Raw genomic sequence first — 23218 nt, 5'->3', positions numbered from 1 at the left:
GCGCTTGGTCACTCCGGCCAACAATGTGACATAAATTGAAGAATCCTGTCACTTTTCCTTCGCGCATGCTCGTTGCTCGAAAATTTTATGATTACGCCGGCAAAAAAAAAAAAAAAAAAGTGGCGTGAAGAGCCCCAGGGTGAGTTTGAGGATGCTCGGCTCATAAACCTGAAAAACAAGTCGAAGACAGCCATCGTCAACATCATCACAAAATATATAAAGTCGAACTAAAATGTATTGCTTAAAAATGTAATAAGAATATTAATTAAACTGACTTGATCATTTAGTCGGTTTATTCACAAAGAAATTGCAAATTTTGCGAATAAATTCTGTTATTGTATTTGCATTTTTTGACACAAGCACGGGGTGATATTGTGCCAATTATGCAGTACAAACTGACTTAAAATATAGTAGGGAACATACACACACAAAAAAAAGAAAAAAAAAGAAAAACACACACACAGTGCAATAAGTAAATCATTCATCATCAGTCCAGTAGGTTATTTTGTAATATTCATTGCTGATCCATTTACAATTTCATGATGTTCCACTTCTTTTTTAATGATTATTTTTAACTTTTTGCTCTTGACGGGCCATGTAAGAAGGCAAAGCACCAAAGCACCATCTCTATACTCTTTACAGGTTCACTCAGTAACCCTGTCCATCACACACGTGGAACAGTGGAGGGAAGAATTGCCAACACCGTTGGGTTTTTCGCACACCTAATTTGGCCCTCGCAGTTTGCCGTTTAAACCCGTACGTGGCAGTCCAGGAGCAGTGGAACACAGCAGCCGAGGCTGATGAAGCGCCTTCCCCCAACAATCCACTCATTCAAACGGATATCCTGCGATCTCACAGGACATACTTAGCCAAAGACTTTCATAACACCGACAAAAGTCGTTCTCACGTCGGCTATAAACCATTTGGAACATGTTTACCGTGTCGGAGCTGTTTGTCTTGTTGGCCGTCCTGTCTGCTACGGCGTCCGGCTACTTCGTTAGCATAGACGCCCATGCCGAGGAGTGCTTCTACGAGCGGGCCAACTCGGGCACAAAGATGGGCCTCATGTTTGAGGTCGCGGAAGGTGGCTTTCTGGACATCGACGTGGAGGTATAGTAATTAACTGAAATGAACACTGTGGAAAAAGAGTATTTTTAACCCAATATGCCGGTGTCATAGCACAGGCCTGTGCTAATGCTAGCTGGCGCCGTCTGCGCACCACTGAACGTCAAGTAAAAAATAGTTGCTGTCGCAGTTCGTAGACGTCAGTAAACAGATGCAAACAATTCATCTGCTTTTATTAAAAGCGGCACAATTCTGTTTTGGTCTATTTTTAAGTGGTAGAAAGTATGCCAAGTGTTTACATGTTTCAGTACCGTACAGGAAGTGCGCTGTTAGCGTCCAGGTTATGTACATGATGCTAGCAACAACAGGAAACCGAGTCGAGCCCATTTATATCAAATGCAATAATGTTATAGCTGGACTCTCAACATTTATTCCCTACTGTGATTTGGTGCATGTGGCTTTCTCTGCTTCAAATCACGAACAATTTACTGTGTCCCAGAAGTCAATGCCATATGTTTCAACTGTCACTGGTCGTAGCACACAGCTGTGTCTGAACTGGGATATTTATTCCTGTCTTGCACAGATAACTGGGCCTGATGGCAAGCAGATTTACAAAGGTGACAGAGAGTCCAGTGGGAAGTACTCTGTTGCGGCACACATGGACGGAACCTACAAGTTTTGCTTCAGCAACAAGATGTCAACGATGACACCTAAGATTGTCATGTTCACGATTGACATCGGGGAGGCCCCTAAAGGCCAGGACATGGAGACCGAAGGTAAACAATGAGTGTCTGCTTAGGTTAATGTGTTTAAATTCTTACGCGCTACTCCAGGCGCTACCCAATTTGAATTTTCCTTCTGTAATTGACAATTTGTTGAACCTTGTGTTAGCTTTCCCCTCTTAACTTGGAAACTCTTTCCCCTCTGTAGGTGGCGACAGCTGGGATGGTAGGGCTTAGGGACAGGCTAATGGAGAAAAGAAAAACTGCTGCTGTGAATTAGACTTTTGAGTTTGCGATGCACTGCCGAGCTCATGCTAACCATTGTTGTCACTGTAGTGAAAAAAAAAACTAATATTATGCATAGCTTTGAAGTCTTGATTTTTTGCGAATGGTTTGACTCCTTGCACAGATGGAACTTAGGAGCTGCTAAAATGTCACAGGCGATGAGAAGCCATCACCTGTGACATGTGATGAAATTGCCACGGTGCATGTGTTGCATATCTCACGCATGCGTTTTGTGGGGGAAGTGGGGGATACGCCTGCTAAGCTGTCGAAGTTATTCATTATGTTTCACCCCTAATGTTTCAGCCCACCAAAACAAGCTGGAGGAGATGATCAACGAGCTCGCTGTTGCCATGACGGCTGTCAAGCACGAGCAGGAGTACATGGAGGTACGCGAGAGGATACACAGAGCAAGTGAGTGCCAAATGCGTCAACCAAAATTTAAAATGTGTTGGGGTTTTTTGTCCCTGTAATTTCAATCATCGTCTCTCTGTCTTCCCTCAGTCAACGACAACACGAACAGCAGAGTGGTGCTCTGGTCGTTCTTCGAAGCCCTGGTTCTGGTTGCAATGACTCTCGGACAGATTTACTACCTGAAGAGATTTTTCGAAGTACGGCGAGTTGTGTAGTGCCACTGAATGGCCCTTCTTTGTCCTCCACTGTTTTCTCCAACACCAAGACAGTTATTAACACTCTGGACACAAGACTGGCAGTTTTGGGTAAAGCCCACACAATTGGGATTTCAGATATTTCGCTTTCCTGTTACCTGTTTGGTACCTTCTGATAAATGTAATTAGTGTATGTTTGGAATGACTGGCCAAAACATTTTTTGGGGTAGATGTCAGTTTTAATTGTTTTGTCTGTTTGTTTTCACCGTTTTATTTGCCTGTCCCAGTACATTACTAGCCAGTACACTTTTTCCTGTGTGAATGACTGTGAGGCTCATTTAAAGCAAAAGCCAGACTTGGATATGCACATAAAAAAAAAAAAAAGAAATGCCGGTGTGATGCCACTCATTGCGGAACATAGCCCTTATTCGGATTTAAGTAAGCCACTTGCGCTGGTGGTATAGGTGAAGAACATGGAAATACATTTGATAATGGCCCGCAGGACACTGTGCGCGTCAGCCAAGTCTAATGTTATCTGCAGGCGCTTGAGATCAGCGCCCTGCGTCCAACAGCAAATTGCACTCCCAAGCAAAGTTAATGAATAACGTGAAGGATTTGCCCTGCCGCTCGCCCCTGACAGAAAGTGATCAGTCCTCCACTTTGTCTTTTGATTCATGGTGGGCCACTCAATGGGAGGGGGTGGGGGGGTTCAGGTGACATCTTTTGCAGGGGTAATGTCAACCTTCATCAGAGGTTCATTGAAAAGGCAGCAAGGAAATCGTTTGTCGGCCACCTGTGCCGCAGCTCTAAAAATGAAGAGTAGAATACTGAAATGCAGGTTACATGTTGATCGGGTGTGGGTGGGAAGGTGCGGGGGATGTGACACTTAATGACTGCTGTGTGCTTAGTTGCTTCTGCTATAGTTATTTTTCTTTATTTTCCTTTTTTTTTTTTTTTGGTTTAGGGATTTTAAATTATGATTGTATACAAGTTTGAACTGTTTGTATTGTTTTTCCCTGGAGCATGTCCTGCAACATTCAACAGTTTGGACTGTTTGGGCTCCTTTCTGTTAAATACATTGGGTTTTTGTTCTATCTGCGAACGTTATTTTAAGGTATCAAAGGCAGTTGCTTCACGTCTTGCAGCATTACTGTTGCCTTGTTCACAAAGTTGTTGTTCCAATACTGTTTTGTTCTGTTCCCTATCATTCTTTCAAACACCTGAAGCTGAGTATTGGTCAATAAGTGCACAGATCTGATACCGATGCGTTCCAGAAATAATCTTATATTTTTTAACAGCGCTGTTCTGCTACTACTGTATGGATGTGATATAATTGCTGTCCCACAATGCATGTTAAATCCGCTGTAAAGCAAGTACACATGGAAAATGAATGTGTTTCTCCTAACAATAAGTTCAACCATCGTGAATTAAAGAGACCTCAAGTAACAACTGTACATTTACTGAAATGTGCTTGAAGTTACAACAAGGCTTTTGGTGTGTATGGTTATTCCCTGCTCATACAAAGAAGCTTCTACAGATGTACAGGCTGCTTCTGAAAGTGACAAGGACCTCACGTGGTATCTGATCAGTGCAGATGTACTCACCAATACCTCAGCCAGCATGTTAAGCGACATGGTGGGGGCTATTTCTGATAGTGGCGTTGGAACAACCCTATCGAAGCGTATGCTCCAGTTTTGTATTACAATAAAGAGAAAACCTTTGTTATTCAGACAGACAAACTCAGACAAAACAAAACTGCTATGTGAACTGTCTCCTTTTTGTGATTACAACAAATTCTGATCAATGGATGTGGGAAAAATGTAGGATGGTTGTCTGTGGAAAAAAAATGCCCCAGGTTTCATAATAAAGCCAATATTCTGTACAATTACCTGGGTGTCTTTATAAACTGGGATTATGAATGTTGACTTCAGCGCAGGAGAGTAAATAAGCAAAAGTGTGTTGATGGGAAGCATTTAATTTTATCCACTTGTTAATTTAACTTTATAATTACAATAAAAGCCAGACGTTTTATGTGTATTATTGAAAAGTTGCTATTGGTTTTGAGTAAAATTATCACAAACTAAATGATGGTGCTTTTTTTTTAATGATATGATCATTAAGAAAAAAAAAAAAAAAAAAAAAAAGAATGGTAGACAAAACAGACATCTAAGAAACATGGATATGAATGGGAACTCAGCAAGTAAGCATAATTATTTAAATAAAGAAAGTATGATATTTTGTACTTACACGTTCAGGTACAATATATGGAATATTATCAAACCACAAGGGAGTAGTCAGATATGTGCCAATCTAGTCATTAAATGACTAAATTGCATTGATATGACTTGTTCGTTGTCGTTCTATTCCCCAAATACAATTTATCTGATCGAATATAGTGTTCATTAACAGAACATAAAATTATAACTTCGGCGTCGCAATTTCGCTGCACTCGGAACGTTCGACGCGAAGGAGTTTGAGTTCCTACCCGGAGATTTAAGGCCGGCGCACCATCCCACGGCGTGCGTGGAGTGCGGAGCGTGAACCCGGGTGACAAATTTGCTGGAAAGCTCGACACTGTGGTTCGTTTCCAGCATGGACAACACGACAGAGGGCACGTGGGACAGTTTACCCGTCAAACTCAACCACAGCATTTTACAAACGCTCGACGCGCTGAAATTCACACACATGACTCCGGTGCAGGTAAACTTTAGTGCGACCTGGAACGAGACTCTACTCTCCTCCGCGAACGCTCAACATCCGACTCACTACTTCTATTCCCTCTCCTTCCTCAGTCCGCTTGCATCCCGCTCTTCATGAGTAATAAAGACGTGGCCGCCGAGGCGGTAAGTGTGCAGTTCAACTGTTGTTTCCAAACGTATCAGTAGAGCAGTTCAAGGTAAACATTAAGTCTAGTTGATCTACCATCTCCACTTCATCACTGTTTGATTGACATCATTTGAAGCCACTGCATTTATTTACACGTTTGTGTATTATTATCCGCAAATTAATTTAGGTGTATAATGTATTGCTGTCAACCTATATCTCAAAGCAAAGCAAAAATAACTAATATCTAACTGTGATGGACTGACAGCCCACGGTTTGTTATTGCTGAATAACAAGCATTAGCAATAATAAAACCATTCATAGCACATTGATGCTAGGACATGCCAAGTTGCAAGAAATCTTCATAGCCATCACTCAATTCATCATCTCCCCAGTCCGTTATGACGTAATCATTATTTCCACTACCTTGTAATCACTGTGATGTTTGCAGGTGACCGGCAGTGGAAAGACGCTGGCTTTTGTCATTCCCGTCATTGAACTGCTTCTGAAGAGAGAGGAGAAGCTGAAGAAGATGCAGGTGGGAATCAGGATTTAACAGCGTGAGCAACCTTTGCTGGAGACGCCGGTGAGGAAACAGGGTTCCGGTTCACTCTGAGGGTATCATCTGTGCAACTCTGCGCAGGTTGGTGCCTTGGTGATCACGCCCACTCGAGAACTGGCCCTGCAGATCAGCGAGGTGATGCAGTGCTTCATTGAGAAGTTCCCGCAGTTCACGTAAGCATCGTTTGGATGAGCGAAACACTCTGGGTAGCTGAAACTCTGATTGAGCTGCGGGACACGTGACCTCTGCGGCGTCAATGGAGTTTTAGTCGCAACTAGGGATGCAAATTATCGATTAATTCATCAATTGTTAGTTGATTGATCTTCTAATGGGTCACATTAACTTGTTCTAGGTATACAGGTAAACGCCATGCCATTTAACAAAAAAAAAAGTCTTTTTTTTCAATTAGTTGCAACTAATTTAATTTAATCGATTGAATTCTTAATCGACAATGATTCATTGTTAACATCCCAAGTGGCAACAGATTGTCGGCCATTCCATCATCATCAGGGTGATCTCTGTCTACTTTGGTTTGCAGGCAGGCTTTGCTGATTGGTGGCAGTAACCCGATAGAGGACGTGCAGAAGTTAAAGGACCATGGGTAGGTCTTCATGCTAAGCTAAACTAGCCAGGTGGGGTCTTCATCCAGGTTTCTGTACGACGCAAAAGATGATTATTTGGGTATTTTACGCTCGATATTGTTGTGTCAAAGCAGAGTGAACTAGAATTAAATAACGCCCCCAACTTCCTGTATTTTATAGGATATCTCTGAGGTATTTCCTGGTTGTTGCACACCAAATTCCTTTCACTGTCCCTAGGGGCCGTTATGCTCGACGGCACAGCTCACATCTGTGAGCCTTTTTCTGTTTGTTTGGGTTGTTTTTTTTCCCCCAGGGCAAACATTTTGATTGCGACCCCAGGCCGCTTGGAGGACATGTTCAGGAGGAAGCCCGACGGTCTGGACCTGGCCTGCGCGGTCCGGAGTCTCGACGTGCTGGTGCTCGATGAGGCCGACAGACTCCTGGAGATGGGTTTCGAGGCCAGGTGAGGAGAGAGAGAGAATCGGAGGCGCGGATTAGATTTATACCCCCCCCCCGTTTTTTAATGCCGCTCGTCTCCCCTTAGCCTGAACACCATCCTGGGCTACCTGCCGAAGCAGAGGCGCACGGGCTTGTTTTCGGCCACGCAGACACAGGAGCTGGAGAAGCTGGTGAGGGCCGGCCTCAGGAACCCGGTGCGCATCGCCGTCAAAGAGAAGGGCGTGGCCGCCACCGCCACCCAGAAGACGCCGTCACGACTCTCCAACTACTACACGGTGAGCCCACTGCGCCTCGCCTGGCGCACCTTCTCGAGGTGTAGCGTGGCCCGCGACGCAGCGCTAACACTTCACAGCGTTGTCGTTTCAGATCTGTCGGGCTGAGGACAAGTTCAACAGCCTGGTGACGTTTCTGAGGCAACACAAGCACGAGAAGCAGCTGGTCTTCTTCAGGTTTATTACAACAGCGCACGCATTTTTACCACACTTGTTGCATTCCATGTTGACAAGATCCTAAGCTATAGATAAGACAATGAGCTAAATCTAAACCCCAGAAGTCAGTATGATTTATAAGAAAGAGGATTAGGGCCAGAAGAAGAAAAAAGATATTATAGGAAGGAGATTTTTTTTTTTTATGTTTCCATTTTGAGTTTTAAGTTGAAATCTTGTGAATAAGTCCAAGTAAACAGGAAATGGGTACTCCACTGCACAGCTTGTGCACAGAGCCCTTCAACTTTATTCTCAACATTTCGACTTTAATCTTGGAATTTCAACTTCATTTACGTTGACGTTAATCTCGAAACTTTGACTTTATTCTCGAAATTTCCAATTTATTCTAGGAATTTCAACTTTAATCACAAAGTTTTGACTTTATTCTTGAACATTATTCCCGAAATTTCGATTTTATTCCCGACATTTCAACTTTATTCTCAACATTTACACTTTATTCTCAACATTTACACTTCAATAACGAAATTTCAACTTTTATCTCAAAATTTCAACTTTTATTTCAACTTTTATCTCGAAATTTCAACTTTATTCTTGAAATGGAAACCTGAAAAAAAATCAGTTTTTTTTTCTCTCTTTGTGGCCCTAATTCTCTGCCTTAGATTAAGGACTTTCTTCACTTCTATGTGCTAGAGAGACTTTTTTTTCTCTCTAGAAGGCGAAGGGAATTTTTGCAAAACAGGAGACCGCTCAGCTATTTGATAAAACACAAATTTTAAACCAAGCACAATAAAGAGATGCTCAAAGTGTATTACAACTATCTACTTGAAGTCCACAGAGAATGGATTGAACAGAGAGTCTTGTAGCTGCTGAGTTGACGTACCCCTCCTTCTCCTCAGTACGTGTGCATGCGTGGAGTACTTCGGCCGAGCTCTGGAGAGCCTCATCAAGAAGGTCACCGTCCACCTCATCCACGGCAAGATGAAGCACAAACGCAACAAGATCTTCGCAGACTTCCGGGCTGTGAAGAGGTCAGCGTCTGCACCAACCGCTCTTGTCCAACCTCGGTGCCGATGTCACTTTAACCACTCTCCAATCTGTGTCCCAGTGGGATCTTGGTGTGCACGGACGTGATGGCCAGAGGCATCGATATCCCCGACGTCAACTGGGTGCTGCAGTACGATCCCCCCAGCAGTGCCAGGTGAGCCGGAGAGATGAGGTCTGTCCGTCCGTCCCTGTGTGGTTTTAAAAGGGTCTTTTATGCCCCTTCATAGCATTTACCGATCAGTGTTCCCAGCACTAACCTGATGTCAGTTTATCAGTGGAACTAGAAGGTAGGGATGCAAATTATCGAGTAATCATTGGCAATTTTTCCTGAGAACCTAAATCTCACAATGAAAAATGTGTGAGGAAGACATTATTTAACAATTAAATGATGTTGAGGGTTAAAATTTTACCTTAGAAAACAGAGAAAAACAGCTTCAACATTTATCCACTGACTTTAAGTTGACTTCTAATGGGTCACATTCCAACTTGTTTTTGTTTGTTTTTAAAGTTGTTTAAAAGTAACCTGTTCTAGGTATACAGGTATATAAGCAATTTAACAATTAACATCCAGTGTAAAAATGTTTCAATTCATTGCAACTAATTTAATCGATTAAATTCTTAATCAACAATTAATCGATATGTTTGGTAAAATCCCTACTAGGGGGCAAAGGAAGGCTTTGATGGTGACGTTACATTGAGTAGATTAGTTTGTTTGTTTCGCAGTGCAGACATTTTCTTTTTTGCGTGCTTTCCGCGACAGCGCATTCGTGCACCGATGTGGACGCACGGCCCGCATCGGCAATCAGGGCAACGCCCTCGTCTTCCTGATGCCAATGGAGGAGTCTTACGTCAACTTCCTGTCCATCAACCAGAAAGTGAGTTTGTTCCTCTCCCTTGTTCAATCTTCGCAAAATTAACCTGGAAAATTGTGAAACCTTTGCAGTCAAATCGCAATCAACCAAACGGAAGCAACTATTCTAGACGTTTCCATTTGCCGTTCTCCTGATGAACACCGTCACTCTCTTTGGTCAGTGTCCGCTCCAGCAGATGCCCGCTGTCAAGGACGTCGTGGACGTGCTGCCCAAAGTGAAGGCCATGTGTCTGGCCGACCGCGCCATGTTTGACAGGGCCATGAGAGCCTTTGTGTCGTTGGTCCAGGCCTACGCCAAGCACGAGTGTAGCCTCATCTTCAGAGTCAAAGGTACACGTAGGAAAACGGAACCTTTAGGTTCAAGTCTCTTGAAGCACGGGCTGTGCTTGACCCTGGGATTTATTCATATTTTAATTTTTTTTATTTTTCGTACAGATCTGGACTTTGTGTCGCTAGCTCGGGGATTTGCCCTCCTCCGCTTGCCCAAGATGCCCGAACTGAGGGGCAAAACCTTTCCGGACTTCGTCGAGACGACGGTGGACACCAACTCCATCCGCTACAAGGACAAAAACCGGGAGAAACAGAGGCGGAAGATGCTCGCCGAGCAGAAGGACAAGGCCCCCACTCCGAAGAAGCACGTCACCAGGATCGCCGCCTGGTCCAAACAAAAGAACAAGAAGGAGCGACGGAAGAAGAGGGTGGCCAAGAGGAAACACAATGAGGTACGTCGATGAACGCGTCGCGATAAATGCCGGGCTGCGTCGGCGAGCCGAGTGGGCTGACTATCGTTTCTCCCTTTTTTTGCTGTCTCTGGTTTGGCCAAAGGACTCGGACCGGGACGACGAGGACATGAAAGAGCTTTTGAATGACGCCCGCCTCCTCAAAAGGCTCAAAAAGGGGAAAATCAACGAGGAGGACTTTGAGAGGGAGGTCACAGGCAAACTGAAAGGGAAGCAAGGAGCAGCGGAGCCGGCCGACAACTCGGCGGACGAGGATGTGTGACGCGCTGGCGGCTAAAAACAAGACTTTCACTGTTTTTGTTTTTGTTTGTTTGTTTGTTTGTTTTCAACCCTTCGAGGGTGGACTTTATTGGGAGTTTGCGGGGCGCCATCATAAATAGAGCTTGATGAGTTCATCGCTGACAGCCGACGGCGTGAGGACGCCCAGGTCGGTGAAGAGGAGGGTGATGAGCGAGGGAGGCGTGTAGTCGATCATGGGGTGCTCCTCGGAGAGGTTCTGCACCGTCTTCAGAGTGTCGGCCTTGTACTGAGGGAGAGGAGGGAGGAGAAGGCGTGAGGGAGCGCGTGGGGCCAAAGGGCTTTTTCAAAACGTGGCCTCAACTGACCTTGAACTTGTCCGGTACGTCCTGTTGGTTGAGGGGATACAGGCGCACAAATTTGAAACTCTCGGCCACCACGTAGAACGGCTTGTTGTGGGCTTTGGAGCACAAGGCCATTTGGTAAGTGCCAATCTGCAGGTGGGAGGGGGGGGCAAACAGTCAGAGTGGGTCCAGTCGTATCATGAAGAAGAGTGACGAAGAGCAGTTTGTCAAGACGGTCACGTTGCGGCAGATTGTGGGTGGAGCTCGCTGACAAATGGTGTTTTTATTGCTGTCGAATCGGGGATGGAAAATGTGCTACAAACACAGCAGACACATGTAAATAGGTTCTTACATTCAGTGAATTACTTTTAAATATGTATTTTATATTTTTTACAACTTACTACAATGGAAAACAATAATGCCTTCCTGAACCTACCTTGTTGATGATCCCTCCGCTCTCGACAACTCCCTCTGCACCCACAATGACCAGGTCCACTTTTTCTAACACGTATCTGTGAAAAAGAAAAAAAAAATGACGTGGAAAAAAAGAAATCTGAATAAAGAAGTTCAGGTTGTAAAGTGTGGCCCTTTTTGTTGTTTTATTGAAATATGCTTTAATAAGTGCGCTTACCCTACAGCTGCATCCAGGACTACGGTTACCGGAACGTTTAGTTTTTTCAAGGCTTCTGCCATCTGTCGCCTGAAGACATGCGGGGCGGAGGGGGGGAAAAAAAAAAAGAAGGTCTGATTCAGCGAGCGAGCTGCGTTCCGGGAGGCTGCGAGGACACCGTTTACCGGCAGCGGTGGCTCACCCGGCTGAGTCAGGCTGCGACTCAGTCACATAAACGGAGAAGCGTTTCTTCTCTGCCGCCGCCTTTTCCAGCACCCTGAGGACGACTCTGGAGTACGAGTGAGTCAGGATTTTCTGAGGGGAGCACAGGTGAAGTGAAGCAAAAGACGGGCCAAGTTGTTGTTGTGCGTCTTTAAAGTCTTTAAAACGGCAATGAGCCACGTGTGTGTTCAAATAGGACTCTTACAACTGTTTTCCCCCTTTAAATGCACAAGACGACATCAGAACTAACAGATGAGACTGACCTCAGCGTCATAACCTGCTTTGGTACTGAGGTATGCTCAAATGTCACATGATCAAGATCACGTATCAAATCCAAGGTGAACTTCAAACTCACAGAAGAGAGTACTGGTACTTACAGCACCGTCTTTGATGAACGTGTGGCACAGCTTCGCCACTTTGTTCCTGGACATGGAAATCTTCTCCAGGAAAAGTTCCCCTCTCTCTTCCATCACTTTCTTGCAGCGGGACAGGTCCTAACAGAGACAAGAGACACAGTAGACTGAGACTTTGGAAACACTTGATGTGAAGCCAGAGCAAAAAAATCGATCTCCACACAACAATCTTTAAAAATGTTTCAGCTAAAGTAAATGACATTTTACTGATTGCGCTGTGAGCAAAAAACTTGAGTCATGGGCCACCAACAGGTTTCCAGGTATATTGCAGACTGAAAAAGTAGCAGTTTAAAAATATTTTCCCCTCACACCATTTCTTATGTTTGGAAGCGCATTGCATTCACTGGATTAAAAAAAATGTAGGGATCAGGATCTCTGAATTTACGAGAAAAGATGTCATGATTTCAACATCTTGCAATTCTGAGATTAAATAAAGAAAAAGGAAACGTCTGTAAAGCCTTTCTAATCGGTGGGCAATGGTGGCGCTATTGCAGTTAATCTGCTATTACTACCTTCTCGGTTTGAGACACTTGGAAATACTTGCATTGCTTAAAACTCAGCATAGTATTAGTATTTAAAAACTGCGCAGGCATCTCAAATCATTAGCATTGTCCAGGCGGAAATCCCAGCCTGACGTGCCGGATGATGCCTTCTTACTGCAGGAGCAGTTGAATCAACACGGGATGGTTCACGGATGCAAATTCATGCATTTGAAATGCATCCAATCTGGTTTGGTAGGGACTCTAAAAACTGTACGGCACCTGTTACTAATCTGAGATCCTCAAGGATCCTCGTCTCGTAATTATGAAATCTTTTCTAGTAATTCTGAGATCCCAATCTCGGAATTACGAGAAAATGTGCCCTTTTATTTCCTTTCTTTTTTTTTAGCCTGGATATGTAAGAACTGGCCGAGAGAGAATTCAGTCAATCAAGACGTGTGCAGCAAGAAAGCAACACAGTTATTCGTTTGTTTTGTTTATGGGAATAAAAATGTGTACATTTAAAAGGGTTGGTGTGGTTGTTTTTATCAATTCAAATTGCTATGTTTTCATGAACTAAACAGCTATTATATTTACATAAAGGAGGCAGCCAGATTGTGCAAATAGGTATCTGCAATCGCTCAAATCAAGGATGTGCTTGACTTGAACGCATCACAAACAGATACGAACTCAAGCAGGACGTCGTTGACAGAGCAGAGCCTCTCACCTGATGCTCCAGAGACGTGAGGCTGATGAAGCGCAGGAAGAGCTCTCCTCCTGACGACACGGCCACGGAGGAGTCCACTCCTGTCAGGCACTCTGTGGCCGACATCAGGTTCTCCCTCAGGCCCTGGATAGTTTCTCCTGGAGGGGGCAGGCGCAGCTTGTCAAAGTAAGCCGTGGGCTATTTTTGAACGTTGTGACATCAGGTTCGAACCGCCGCCGCCAGCCTCGACAAACCTTTATTCCTCTTGAGAAATTCGAGCAGAGTGCGTATCGCAGCTACGGCAGAGGCCATGTCGGGATCTTCTCTCATCCGCGCCCTGAAGTACTCCACCAGCTCTGAAGCAGGTACATGTGGTTTAGAGCAACAATACTGCCGCAGCACATGGGGAATAACTGAGAAAGCATGAGCAGACTTACCTTCGTCATTCATCCTGAAGGCAACGATAGAGTCGCAGAGCTAAATTCTTAATGGTTTAAAAAACAAACAAAAAAAAAAAAACCGAAACGTGACAGCAGCAGAAGCCTATATGAAGCTAGTTTACTATTTTGGACACGCGCGCTATAGAGGCTCTCAGCGTGCTCGTGACTTAACTATGCAGTAAATCAAGATGACAGCGCTGGATAAAAGGGAATTCTTCGTATTTTGTTCTTGTCATAGATACACAAACACATCCATTCGAAAGTTTTGCTACTATCTCTGCGGAGTTACACTGTGCAACTGTTAGCGCATCCTGTCAGAGCTGCGTGCCGATTTGTCGCGGAATGATGACGTAGCTCGCAACTCCCAACTTCCCCTGAGCGCTCCCTCTTGTGGCGTTGCCGAAAAAGACATCGAAGGTAAGCGGGGTTTGCAATTCTTTTTTGGATAATTAAGTTGATAAGTTTAAGTATTGCTTCCGTTGTCTCTAATGGTTTGGTAATAGACATGAAGCAATATCGATCTGCCTCCACTGCCAACCCACACTTATTATGTTGCTTATTCAAAAGCTTTATAATATTTGTTGTTTTGTTTTTTTTCTTGAGACAATTTGCGACACACTGCATCGACATTGATTGTCCATAATATTCCAAGAGAAAACTGTTAACCGCGACACAGTCCAGGCACTCCCCATTTTAAGTCATGCCTCCGGCCCACATGGAGTATGAACTCCCTTATTGCTTATGTGGAAGAAACTGGCTCCATGTACCAGCAAAGGTCTGACCATGGCCCCACCCTGACTAAAACACATGTATTTGATCCAAAGCAGGCCTTTTTATTACACTCGAGGCCCCTCAGTCGGAGACTTTCCTGTCTTTAAAGCATTCCCCCCACTAACAACTTTTTCTTATTCAAATTGTTTAAATCACATTAAACAATGTATTGAATTTCAAATTTATTTTCTTCCTAGTTGTAAAAAAAAATGTAAATTGTAAAAAGTGCTTTAAAAAAAAAGTTTAACTTGTTGATTTTGTGTAATTCAAACCTAAGGTTTCAAGGAAGATTACATTACTAATTGAATTAATGAACCAAGGATAAATAGAATCGTATGTGTATGTGGGGGCGAATAATCAAGCAGCGTTAGCTGAGCCATCAATACATTATAATTATGTCTATAAATGATAAAACGCATTGGAAAAGCCACTTCCTTAGTCGAAGTTTATTGATTGTGCTTGGATTTGTTCTATTCGCAAAAAGACGTTACAACAACCGTCCAAGAACACAACTAACACATTCAGGAAAGAACATTCTGTGTCTTTGTTCTCGGCCGTTACTTTAAATGCCCCGTTCTCTGTGTTCTTAGGGAGTTTTAGCCTTCCTCCAGTCGCACGTTCTGTCTGTAGTCGCCGCTGTTTGTTGCTGTGGCTCGGAGAACATCCAGTCTGCTGCTGCTGCTGCTGCTGCTAGCCGCCTTTGTTCTCCCACACACACACACACACACACACACACACACACACACACACACACACACACACACACACACACACACACACACACGCACACAGAGCAGGGAGACAGATCCCCCCCTTCACGGTGCAGCTGCAGCCAGGCTCCTCGCTCTGCTGCTGCTGCTCCATCGGGCCGCGCAGGCGCACTAGCCTCCTCTGTGCGCTCTACTGTTTGCATTGTGTCTCAACTGCCGGCGAGCTTTAAAAAATATTATCCCCCACCGCGGCAATGTCGGGCAGGTCGGTCCGAGCCGAGACCCGGAGCAGGGCTAAAGATGACATCAAGCGGGTCATGGCCGCTATCGAGAAAGTACGAAAATGGTAAGTAAAAGAAAGGAGGGAGAGAGGAGGGGAGAAAAAAAAGACTGGGGCTTCGTTATCTAACACGAGAAAGGCTCGCTTGTTGGGGGAGGAGAGGGAACGAGCCGATGAAACTGGAGGAATAGGGACGTGTTTGAGCCGCGGAACGGGGGATTCTCGCGCCGCTTGTAGTCGCGGGGCTCAGGTGCACCGGAGCGCATTCGTCGTCGCACACAACACGTTAAAAAAAGCCGGTATTTTTTTATTTTTTTATTTTTTCTCAGCGACATGGGTTGAACCCAGGAGCCATTTCCATTGCAGTCACATGAAGCCATTGCTGCCTGTGTGGAGCCCGCAAAGCCCAGGCGGCGGCGGTTCTCTTATTTTCTTTTTTTTATCCGGGAGCGAAACGTTTGGGGGTTTTTTTTTGCGTCGACTCGGGGAACAATTTGACGACGGCGCTGTCGAGTCGGAGCACTTTAGTCCGTGCGGAGTTTTAAATTAAGCGCTTTGAGTCGCCCTTTAGGTCTGGCTAGAGAAGGAGGCGCGGTGGGGGTTGGGAGAGGGGAAGTAGGCTGCACTAGTGCATGGCCGAACACGTAGCGAGTCAGTCGTGGCGTTTTTAATACCGAATAAACGGTCTTTTGGCCACATCCAAAGGGGCACGTTTGTGCCCCGGACTGCGCGAGACCGTCGTGGCTTCGCCATTCGAGATGTTTAAACCCTCGCCTGGCCGCGCATTTGGTCGATTGTGTGTTTTTATCTTGTGGTTAAATCGGTCGTGCCCATTTGCCAAAGTCGGTGGAAGTTTCGTGTTCAGAACCCCCCCAAAAAACCCCTCATACAATTAGTTTACTATTTATACCCGTCATGTGTTATCATATGAAAATGTATGCAATTTATTTATTTATTTTTATTTTATTTTTTTGTTTTGGTGTGGATTGTTATCTTGATCCTTGGGGCATAAACGGAATCTCTTAGTGTCTGTTAAATTGTCCCTCAAGTTATAAAGCACACAAAAACACTGATTTACGCAAATTACTTTCATTCATTTCAATTTTGTTTAGTTTAAAATTAGTCATTTTTAATTAATACATATTTCAAGTGTTTTGTTTTTTTTTAAGATTTATCCATTAAACTTATCAAAGCTTGTTTGGATTTGTGTCATCTCTTAAACTGAACATGTAGCTGAAACAGTGTATGGCATTTGGTGTATTTAAATGTGGAGCTTTGTGAGTCAGCTTGGCCTTTGCCCACATGCAGGGAGAAGAAATGGGTGACTGTTGGAGACACGTCCCTGCGTATCTACAAGTGGGTGCCGGTGACGGAGCCCAAATCCGATGATGTGAGTCCTTCCTTTGCCGTCTCGTTTATTTCCGTATCACTGTCATTCCCCAGAGTGAACCGGAAGGCCGCTTTTCCGTGCTAAAGACATTCAACGGGACAAGTCACCACATCCAAAATCACACGCTTTCCATTGTCTGGGAGCTAATGTTTGCGTCTCGGATCTCACTCACGGTCGCGTCCGAAAATGCTCCCGTGTCTTATCTTAACACCGTTTTTCCCTGCCTTCGCAGAAGAACAAGAACAAGAAGAAGGGCAAAGATGAGAAGTACGGCTCCGAGTTGACGACTCCAGAGAACAGCTCCTCTCCCGGCATGATGGACATGCACGGTTGGTCAAGGAATCTTTACATGACGAATTCGACACTTAATTTATTTCCCGTTCGCCTACTGGTGAAAATTGAGCAAAGAGCCAACAAGCTTTTATCAAACGCTCTTAAAATTCCACCCCTTTTTTTTTGACAGTTAAACTTTTACACACTACACGTCAAGTAAGCTGATTTGCAGCATTTTCGCAACAAAAGTTTTTCAGAACCTTCAGCAACCCTAACTCTTTGTTACGCTCGCCCGTGCCAGGAAATGGAATACACAATGCATCCGCCAAGCAAAGAAAACAACCTCAAGAATTTAACTTTGTGCCTTTCTTTTCTCTTTCAGATGACAACAGCAACCAGAGCTCCATCGCTGACTCATCCCCAGTGAAACAGGAAAACAGTTGTAGCACCAGCCCCACCCCAGAGCCTACCACCGTGCCCCACCGTGAGAACAGCGAGGTCAAAACTGACCAGAGTCCGGACAGCAAGAGGGGTGAGACGCAAACTTCACCCACCGACTGTATGTAAAGATGGACGGGGTCATCGTGATGTCACCCAGTGGTTTTGATGTCAACCACATCTGTATGACCCTTTTACTCCAAATAAGTCTACTTTACCGAATTTGCCAATTTTTTATTTCGTTCTTTCGACCTCAACAAATTTTCTTTTAAACAGTTACATATAAATCTACGCACGCATTCACAGCTAGTAGTCTTTTTGCAACCGACTTTGGCGGTTCCTGCTGGCCAAACAATGGAGTTTGTGTTATTGGGACTGGCGTCGGACTCCTTTCTTGCAACCGGAAGCTCCGTCCACTTTTTTTCCTACACTCTCCACTGACAGCTGACAGGTGGCAGTGGCAGCAGCATGGCTGATCAGCTGCGTGATGAGCCACTTCCTGTTTTTTTGTTTTTGTTTTTTTTAAACTATCTAATCTGGTCTCCGTCCTGTAAACAGCATTGCACAGAGGGGAATCGAAATGACTGAATCAAATTCAGATAAAGGGACGCAGACGCAGCGCAGCTGCGCTCTCGCGCTTCTGCTGCGGACTCTCACTCTAACCGTCATCCCTCTGTTTTCGCGGACTGCGTAAATTTAACGCAGTTGCCATTTAAAAAAAAAATGGCTTTGAGTTGAGGGACGAGAAACGGGAAGATGTTTTTGCAGGAATAAGTCGGGATGTGTATTAGGGTTGGGAAAAAATTGATTCTTAGATTAATAACGATTATGACATTGCCAATTGCCATTATGAATTGATTTGCAAATTTAAAAAACAGATTTATTTTAATAAGGCCGTAACTCCGCATTATTGTTGCATGCTTTTGGGGCCAAGGTGCGTCGTCCCAACTCGAGATGCTTTCCGAGATAAAGTCATCCCGGCACTTTACAACGAGGCCAAAGCCGAAGTTGTGGAGTCGCTGAAAAAAGCGGGTAGGGTAGGGTTGGTAATGTTTCCACAGATTACTATGTCACCGTAACTGCTCACTCCCATCAACTGTGAGTGGCAGCCGATGTCTCACGTCGTCCAAACAAGAGTACGCTTCATGTTCAGTGTTTTCAGTGCTATGGTTGTTGAGATGTTGTTGATGTGGAGGTGCCTTCCAGTTGACAGTTACATTTTTATTATCAAAAAAAGATAATGGAAAGTAAATTGGTCTGTTCATTATGGATAATTAGAAAGCACCTTGTTTATTAGTCACACTGAGGAGGGGGGGGGGGGGGGGAGAGAGAGAAAAGAAAATTCGCGATTTTCGATTAATCGAATCGTCAGGTACCTAGCGATTCCCACCCCTAATGTGTGTGTCGTCAGCGAACAAGGCTGGTTGCAAAAACCCCCAAGTGACACGTTGACCACTGAAGAGAGCAAAAATATTGCTGGACCGCATCTACAAAAAATATTTAGACAAAAAAAATATCGGTAATCCTAACTGAGATATTAGTTTCCAGTTGTATGCTACCAGGGCAAAAAACTTTTTTTTGTGTATGCTTTGAATGAAACATCTACTTCTCCGCTTAAGTCAAAATCGCTTTTGATGCAGTTGCGTTGCTTGGCCACACAGTGTCAGTAAAGAGCCGACACATGCCTCATGTTTCAGAGGGGGGGAGTGGGGGGGGCGGCACTGGCAAACCCACGTCTCATCTCGCTTATTGTCGCCTTATGTTGATGTCCTGTTGTGTTTTCCATCTCCAGGCAAGAGCACCCCTTCATCAGAGACCTCAGAGAGAGCGCCAAGTGCCAAGAGAGACAGCCTGTCCTCGGGGGACAAGAGCTCTTCAGACAGCAAAGCCACTCAGGTACCGACACGACTCGCCCGCTCCAGCGAGGACGCGTCCCGGTGTTGTCGCTGTCCTCTGCAAAGGCGAATGATCGACTTAGGGATGTTAGCATTGAATCGATCATCGATTAATTGTCGATTAAGAATTGAATTGATTCAATTAAATTAGTCGCAATTGATTGAACATTTTTCACACATTGTTAAATGGTGTGGTGTATACCCATATACCTTGAACCAGTTACTTTTAAACAACATTAACAAAAAAAAAAAAAAGTTGAAATGTGACCCATTAGAAGTCAGGATAAATGTTTAGGGTGTTTTCACTGTTCTCTAATGTAAAAACTGGTTAATCGATCGATAAGGTTAATCAACTAACAATGAATTAATCGATAAATTGCATCCCTGGAACAAATGATGGCGTTTCTTGCCCGGTAACACCGTGTTTGTGTTCACTGTCCCCGCAGGATCTAGAAGAAGAGGCCCCAGCCAGCAAGAAGAGCAAACTGGAGTCCTCGTCTCAGGACTTTGAGGAGAGTTAAATATTTTTGGGGCTGATTCACCCTCCCTCCCCAACCACTTATCCCTCCCACCCTCCCTCCCCCCCACCCCACTCCCTCCCCGTTTCCCTCCATTATCTCTAGATGACTTAGGGCTAATGGACACACCAGCTCTCCTCCACCCAAACCGCACCGCAGGGAGAGCCTCCATCTCTTCTCTCCCTCCCCAGTCTGCCCCGACTTTTACCACGAGGCCACGGGGCGAGAACGGATATTACCTCTACTCATCCCACCGCCCCCCTCAACCCCAACCCTCCCCCCACCCCCAACCTTCCGTGCTTCCTTCCAGTCCACCACCACCACCACCACCACGACCTTTCTATTCCACCAATGCCAAGAGAAGCTCTGAACCCAGGGGGCTGCAGTCCCCCCGAGGCCCAGCCCAGCCTTCGACAGGCCCGACTGACCTGCATCTGTGACTAAGAGTAAACACTGGCGATCTGAGATTTAGGACGAGGTTGCACCGAGACCCTTTATGTTCCTTCTTCTTTTTTTTTCCTTTCTTCTTCTTCTTCTTCCTTTAACAATGATAGCGGTTTAGCCTAGGATGCTCCGGAGGCTAACCTGGTCTCAGATCGGCGACCGCATGACGTCAATCCTCCCGATTCGCCTCCTGTTTAGACTAATGTTCTCCATATTGTTTAGTCAAACGTATATTTTTTTTTTTTTTTTCCTCAGGAGGGTCAATGCACTGTTATGGTATGTCACAATCGATCACAGATAGATAGATTTGCTGCTGTAGTGGAAGTCTTTTTTTTTCCTCTCTCTCTCTCTATCCATGACAAAGTTCTCCTTTTTTACGTGCTTTTTTTTTTTTTTTTTTTTTATGTCATTAACAAGAGAGTTAGCTTGCGCTCTGTAGGAGACGATGGTACAAATTGCGACGAAGCTCTTGGATGAGTAGCGGGGGACAGGCAAAGGTAGCATAGGTCCTGAAGGTGTGCCTTGAGTTGCTGCGTGTTTTTAGGTCAAGCAGGATTTGATATTTCAACTTGGGTGCCATGTTTTGTTATACGTCGTTTTTTTTTTTGTTTTTTTTTTGTTTTGTTTTGTTTTGTTTTCGCGAGGGGCGGGAGTGTCAGCTTATAATCATCACTAATTAGTAGTATCCAATGTTACTTGTCAGATACAACAGTTTATACGTCTTTAGTTGGAGGAGTAGTTTGCCATTTTTGGGGCTCATATTTAGCTTTACTTCAGTCAGAGAGATGCAGCGAGAGCGGCAACACGTGCGCCCTTTTTGCGTACAAGCGAAACGGCCCGACGAGGCCGAGATCGGACCGGAACCAGGAAGAGATGGCTTAGCCTGAACCTGTCCAGAGGAAACCCACCCCTCCAACCCTCCCCCCGAGTCGCCATTTCCCTCCACAAAATCGTAACTATTCCCGAAAGAAGAGTGAGGCAGCTCGGCCTTTTTTTGCTCAGATTCAGCCGACCTGCTCGCTCTGGTGCTGGCGAAGTTCACTGTTCACACACGGAAGTGGCCTCGCAAATCCTCTCAAATCTTCTCATCCTCGCTCTCGCCGAGAAGCCACGCGCAAGTTTCAACACTACACCACGGCGAGTACGCGCCTCTCCTCGGCCTCACGTTTTTTTAACGCCACAACCAACCCCCACCTGAAACCCCCCCCACCCCCCACCCCCAATCGCCCTCCATTGGTCCACGTGCTTGAGGTCCCGGGCCCTCTAAAGTGAACACAGACCTCCTGGTGCGGCTGCTTCTCGCGTTTGGTCAGGCGTCGTATCGCATTTTTTCTGTTGGGTTTGAGGCAGCGATTTTTTTTTATTATTATTATTTTTTTTTAAATCTACAACACAACATCCTGTAGCTACACACACACACACACACACACACACACACACACACACAGACACAAGGTTCCGGTCTATGAGCTCCAACATTACTTCCTCCCACCCTCCCTCCAGGTACTGTCTGTAGACTGAATCCAGATGTGTGGCCACATGCGTTCAGTTTTCTCCCCCGGTCCCAACCCCTCTAGAATTTTGTGCAATTTCCCCGGACTCTGACGCGCCGGCGTCAGAGTCCAGGACCTCCACCGTACAAACGTCTCACATTCGCACACGCCAGATTTTTTAATTTCGTTCCATTAACAAACACGGATTGGGATCAATACAATCGCGACGCCAGAGATCTCCGACAGGGACTGTAAAAAAAAAAAAAAAAAAAAGACGACACAACTACTTGATCAGATTTCAGCTAATCAGCGTTCACGTGGATGGAGAGAAGTGAGAAAAAAAACAAAAACAAGTCTCGGTTTCGAGGATGGATTAGCATATACCTCATTCCCAGTCCAGCAGCGCTGGCATTTAAAATGCTATTGTTATTGACATAAACAGTTATAAACAGCATTATGTATACTCAGTTTAACAAAAATGAAATGTCACTTATTTTGTAGCTTTCACCTGATTGAGCCGATTGCTTATAGTTTGCTCATAAATTGTGTGTTTTTAAAAAGAAAAAGAGCTGTGAGATATTATAAAAAAAATAATCACGTATGTTGTTTTTCTCTCTTGGGACCATTTTCTTTTTTTTGTTTTCACTGAAGACCTTGTACAGATTTATGGTTTGGTTTGACTTATTTATTCCATCAGTAGTGCTTGGTTTTTATCATGTCCAATGGTTTTGTTTTCTTAATAAAAGTCACAAAAGTTTTCAGCATTCAGAGTCCAGTGTTATGCTTTCATCCAGGTGGAATGTCAGTAGCAGCCTGTCCATCATATATATTACCAGAATCATATTCATATCAAATCAATGATGCGCAGACTTTTTCTGCACAAATAAAAAAAGAACAAAATGTAACCAAGTCAATTATATAATTTTTTTTTAATAGCAGAAAAAAAAAAAGTTATACAGAAATTTCTAAAATTTTGCTTCAAGTGTTGTCACAATATTGGATTTCAGACGATGCGATATTTGGGGGAAGTATTGATTTTCGTTACTAGCCACGGAAGTTTCGAGGGGCGAGCACGTCGGAAATCGATCTGAAGTCCCACGGAAGTTTCGTTTCGTCGACGGAGGAGAGGGGGAGGGTGTAGCGCTGAAGTCCCGCAGAAGTCTCTTCGCGACGCGATCTCCCTCCCTTCCTGCCTCGCAGGGAGATAGCGGAGGAAGCGCAAGGGAGTGTTTGTGTTTGTGTGTGTTGGCAGCGCCGCACGTCGCCTCGATGTAGTAGCGATACATCGATCCTACGGAGGAGTCCTATCGTATCGTTCTTCATTTTTAGTATTGAAAAAAATATCGATATAT

At 44.7% G+C, this 23218-nt stretch overlaps 4 protein-coding genes across 4 annotated transcripts; 3 read left to right on the top strand and 1 right to left on the bottom strand.

Moving 5' to 3' along the window:
• Nucleotides 1–749: 749 nt before the first annotated feature.
• On the top strand, nucleotides 750–4565 carry tmed2 (transmembrane p24 trafficking protein 2). Its single transcript, XM_076029580.1, has 4 exons — nucleotides 750–1110; nucleotides 1649–1841; nucleotides 2376–2483; nucleotides 2574–4565. Exons 1-4 carry the CDS (start codon nucleotides 931–933, stop codon nucleotides 2696–2698), a joined length of 606 nt encoding a protein of 201 aa, XP_075885695.1. The 5' UTR covers nucleotides 750–930; the 3' UTR covers nucleotides 2699–4565.
• A 632-nt stretch (nucleotides 4566–5197) lies between these two features.
• On the top strand, nucleotides 5198–10465 carry ddx55 (DEAD (Asp-Glu-Ala-Asp) box polypeptide 55). Its single transcript, XM_076029578.1, has 14 exons — nucleotides 5198–5377; nucleotides 5470–5520; nucleotides 5952–6038; nucleotides 6144–6235; nucleotides 6601–6663; nucleotides 6957–7106; nucleotides 7188–7377; nucleotides 7469–7551; nucleotides 8445–8576; nucleotides 8654–8746; nucleotides 9353–9467; nucleotides 9625–9793; nucleotides 9899–10185; nucleotides 10289–10465. The coding sequence occupies exons 1-14, from the start codon at nucleotides 5270–5272 to the stop codon at nucleotides 10463–10465; spliced, it is 1797 nt and encodes a 598-aa protein (XP_075885693.1). The 5' UTR covers nucleotides 5198–5269.
• A 32-nt stretch (nucleotides 10466–10497) lies between these two features.
• eif2b1 (eukaryotic translation initiation factor 2B, subunit 1 alpha) lies at nucleotides 10498–14002 on the bottom strand. The gene is made up of 9 exons (XM_076029579.1): nucleotides 13652–14002; nucleotides 13469–13570; nucleotides 13236–13372; nucleotides 11994–12110; nucleotides 11597–11709; nucleotides 11416–11484; nucleotides 11221–11296; nucleotides 10809–10934; nucleotides 10498–10729 (listed from the first exon to the last, which is right to left on the bottom strand). The coding sequence occupies exons 1-9, from the start codon at nucleotides 13662–13664 to the stop codon at nucleotides 10574–10576; spliced, it is 909 nt and encodes a 302-aa protein (XP_075885694.1). The 5' UTR covers nucleotides 13665–14002; the 3' UTR covers nucleotides 10498–10573.
• A 1272-nt stretch (nucleotides 14003–15274) lies between these two features.
• Nucleotides 15275–20215, top strand: bcl7a (BAF chromatin remodeling complex subunit BCL7A). Its single transcript, XM_076029577.1, has 6 exons — nucleotides 15275–15481; nucleotides 16724–16805; nucleotides 17038–17134; nucleotides 17461–17610; nucleotides 19309–19412; nucleotides 19858–20215. Exons 1-6 carry the CDS (start codon nucleotides 15390–15392, stop codon nucleotides 19930–19932), a joined length of 600 nt encoding a protein of 199 aa, XP_075885692.1. The 5' UTR covers nucleotides 15275–15389; the 3' UTR covers nucleotides 19933–20215.
• Nucleotides 20216–23218: the final 3003 nt, after the last annotated feature.

This window comes from Nelusetta ayraudi, unplaced genomic scaffold (assembly GCF_046127955.1).
Source record: "Nelusetta ayraudi isolate G7.1 ecotype Tasmania unplaced genomic scaffold, CSIRO-AGI_Nayr_v1 ptg000026l, whole genome shotgun sequence".
Taxonomy (NCBI): domain Eukaryota; kingdom Metazoa; phylum Chordata; class Actinopteri; order Tetraodontiformes; family Monacanthidae; genus Nelusetta; species Nelusetta ayraudi.
Note: the sequence above shows the minus strand (reverse complement) of the source record. Positions and strands in the feature narration are given on the sequence as shown.

Coding starts and splice junctions, on each gene's coding strand:
- eif2b1 (XM_076029579.1), bottom strand. Junction 11,710..11,993: donor CGTTCATCAAAGACGGTGCT/GTAAGTACCAGT, acceptor TGCTCCCCTCAG/AAAATCCTGACTCACTCGTA. Junction 10,935..11,220: donor GCGGAGGGATCATCAACAAG/GTAGGTTCAGGA, acceptor TCCCACCTGCAG/ATTGGCACTTACCAAATGGC.
- tmed2 (XM_076029580.1), top strand. CDS start 931: ATGTTTACCGTGTCGGAGCTGTTTGTCTTGTTGGCCGTCCTGTCTGCT. Junction 1,111..1,648: donor TTCTGGACATCGACGTGGAG/GTATAGTAATTA, acceptor TGTCTTGCACAG/ATAACTGGGCCTGATGGCAA. Junction 2,484..2,573: donor CGAGAGGATACACAGAGCAA/GTGAGTGCCAAA, acceptor GTCTTCCCTCAG/TCAACGACAACACGAACAGC.
- ddx55 (XM_076029578.1), top strand. CDS start 5,270: ATGGACAACACGACAGAGGGCACGTGGGACAGTTTACCCGTCAAACTC. Junction 5,378..5,469: donor CACACATGACTCCGGTGCAG/GTAAACTTTAGT, acceptor CTCCTTCCTCAG/TCCGCTTGCATCCCGCTCTT. Junction 6,236..6,600: donor GAGAAGTTCCCGCAGTTCAC/GTAAGCATCGTT, acceptor TTTGGTTTGCAG/GCAGGCTTTGCTGATTGGTG.
- bcl7a (XM_076029577.1), top strand. CDS start 15,390: ATGTCGGGCAGGTCGGTCCGAGCCGAGACCCGGAGCAGGGCTAAAGAT. Junction 17,135..17,460: donor CGGCATGATGGACATGCACG/GTTGGTCAAGGA, acceptor TTTCTCTTTCAG/ATGACAACAGCAACCAGAGC. Junction 17,611..19,308: donor GAGTCCGGACAGCAAGAGGG/GTGAGACGCAAA, acceptor TTCCATCTCCAG/GCAAGAGCACCCCTTCATCA.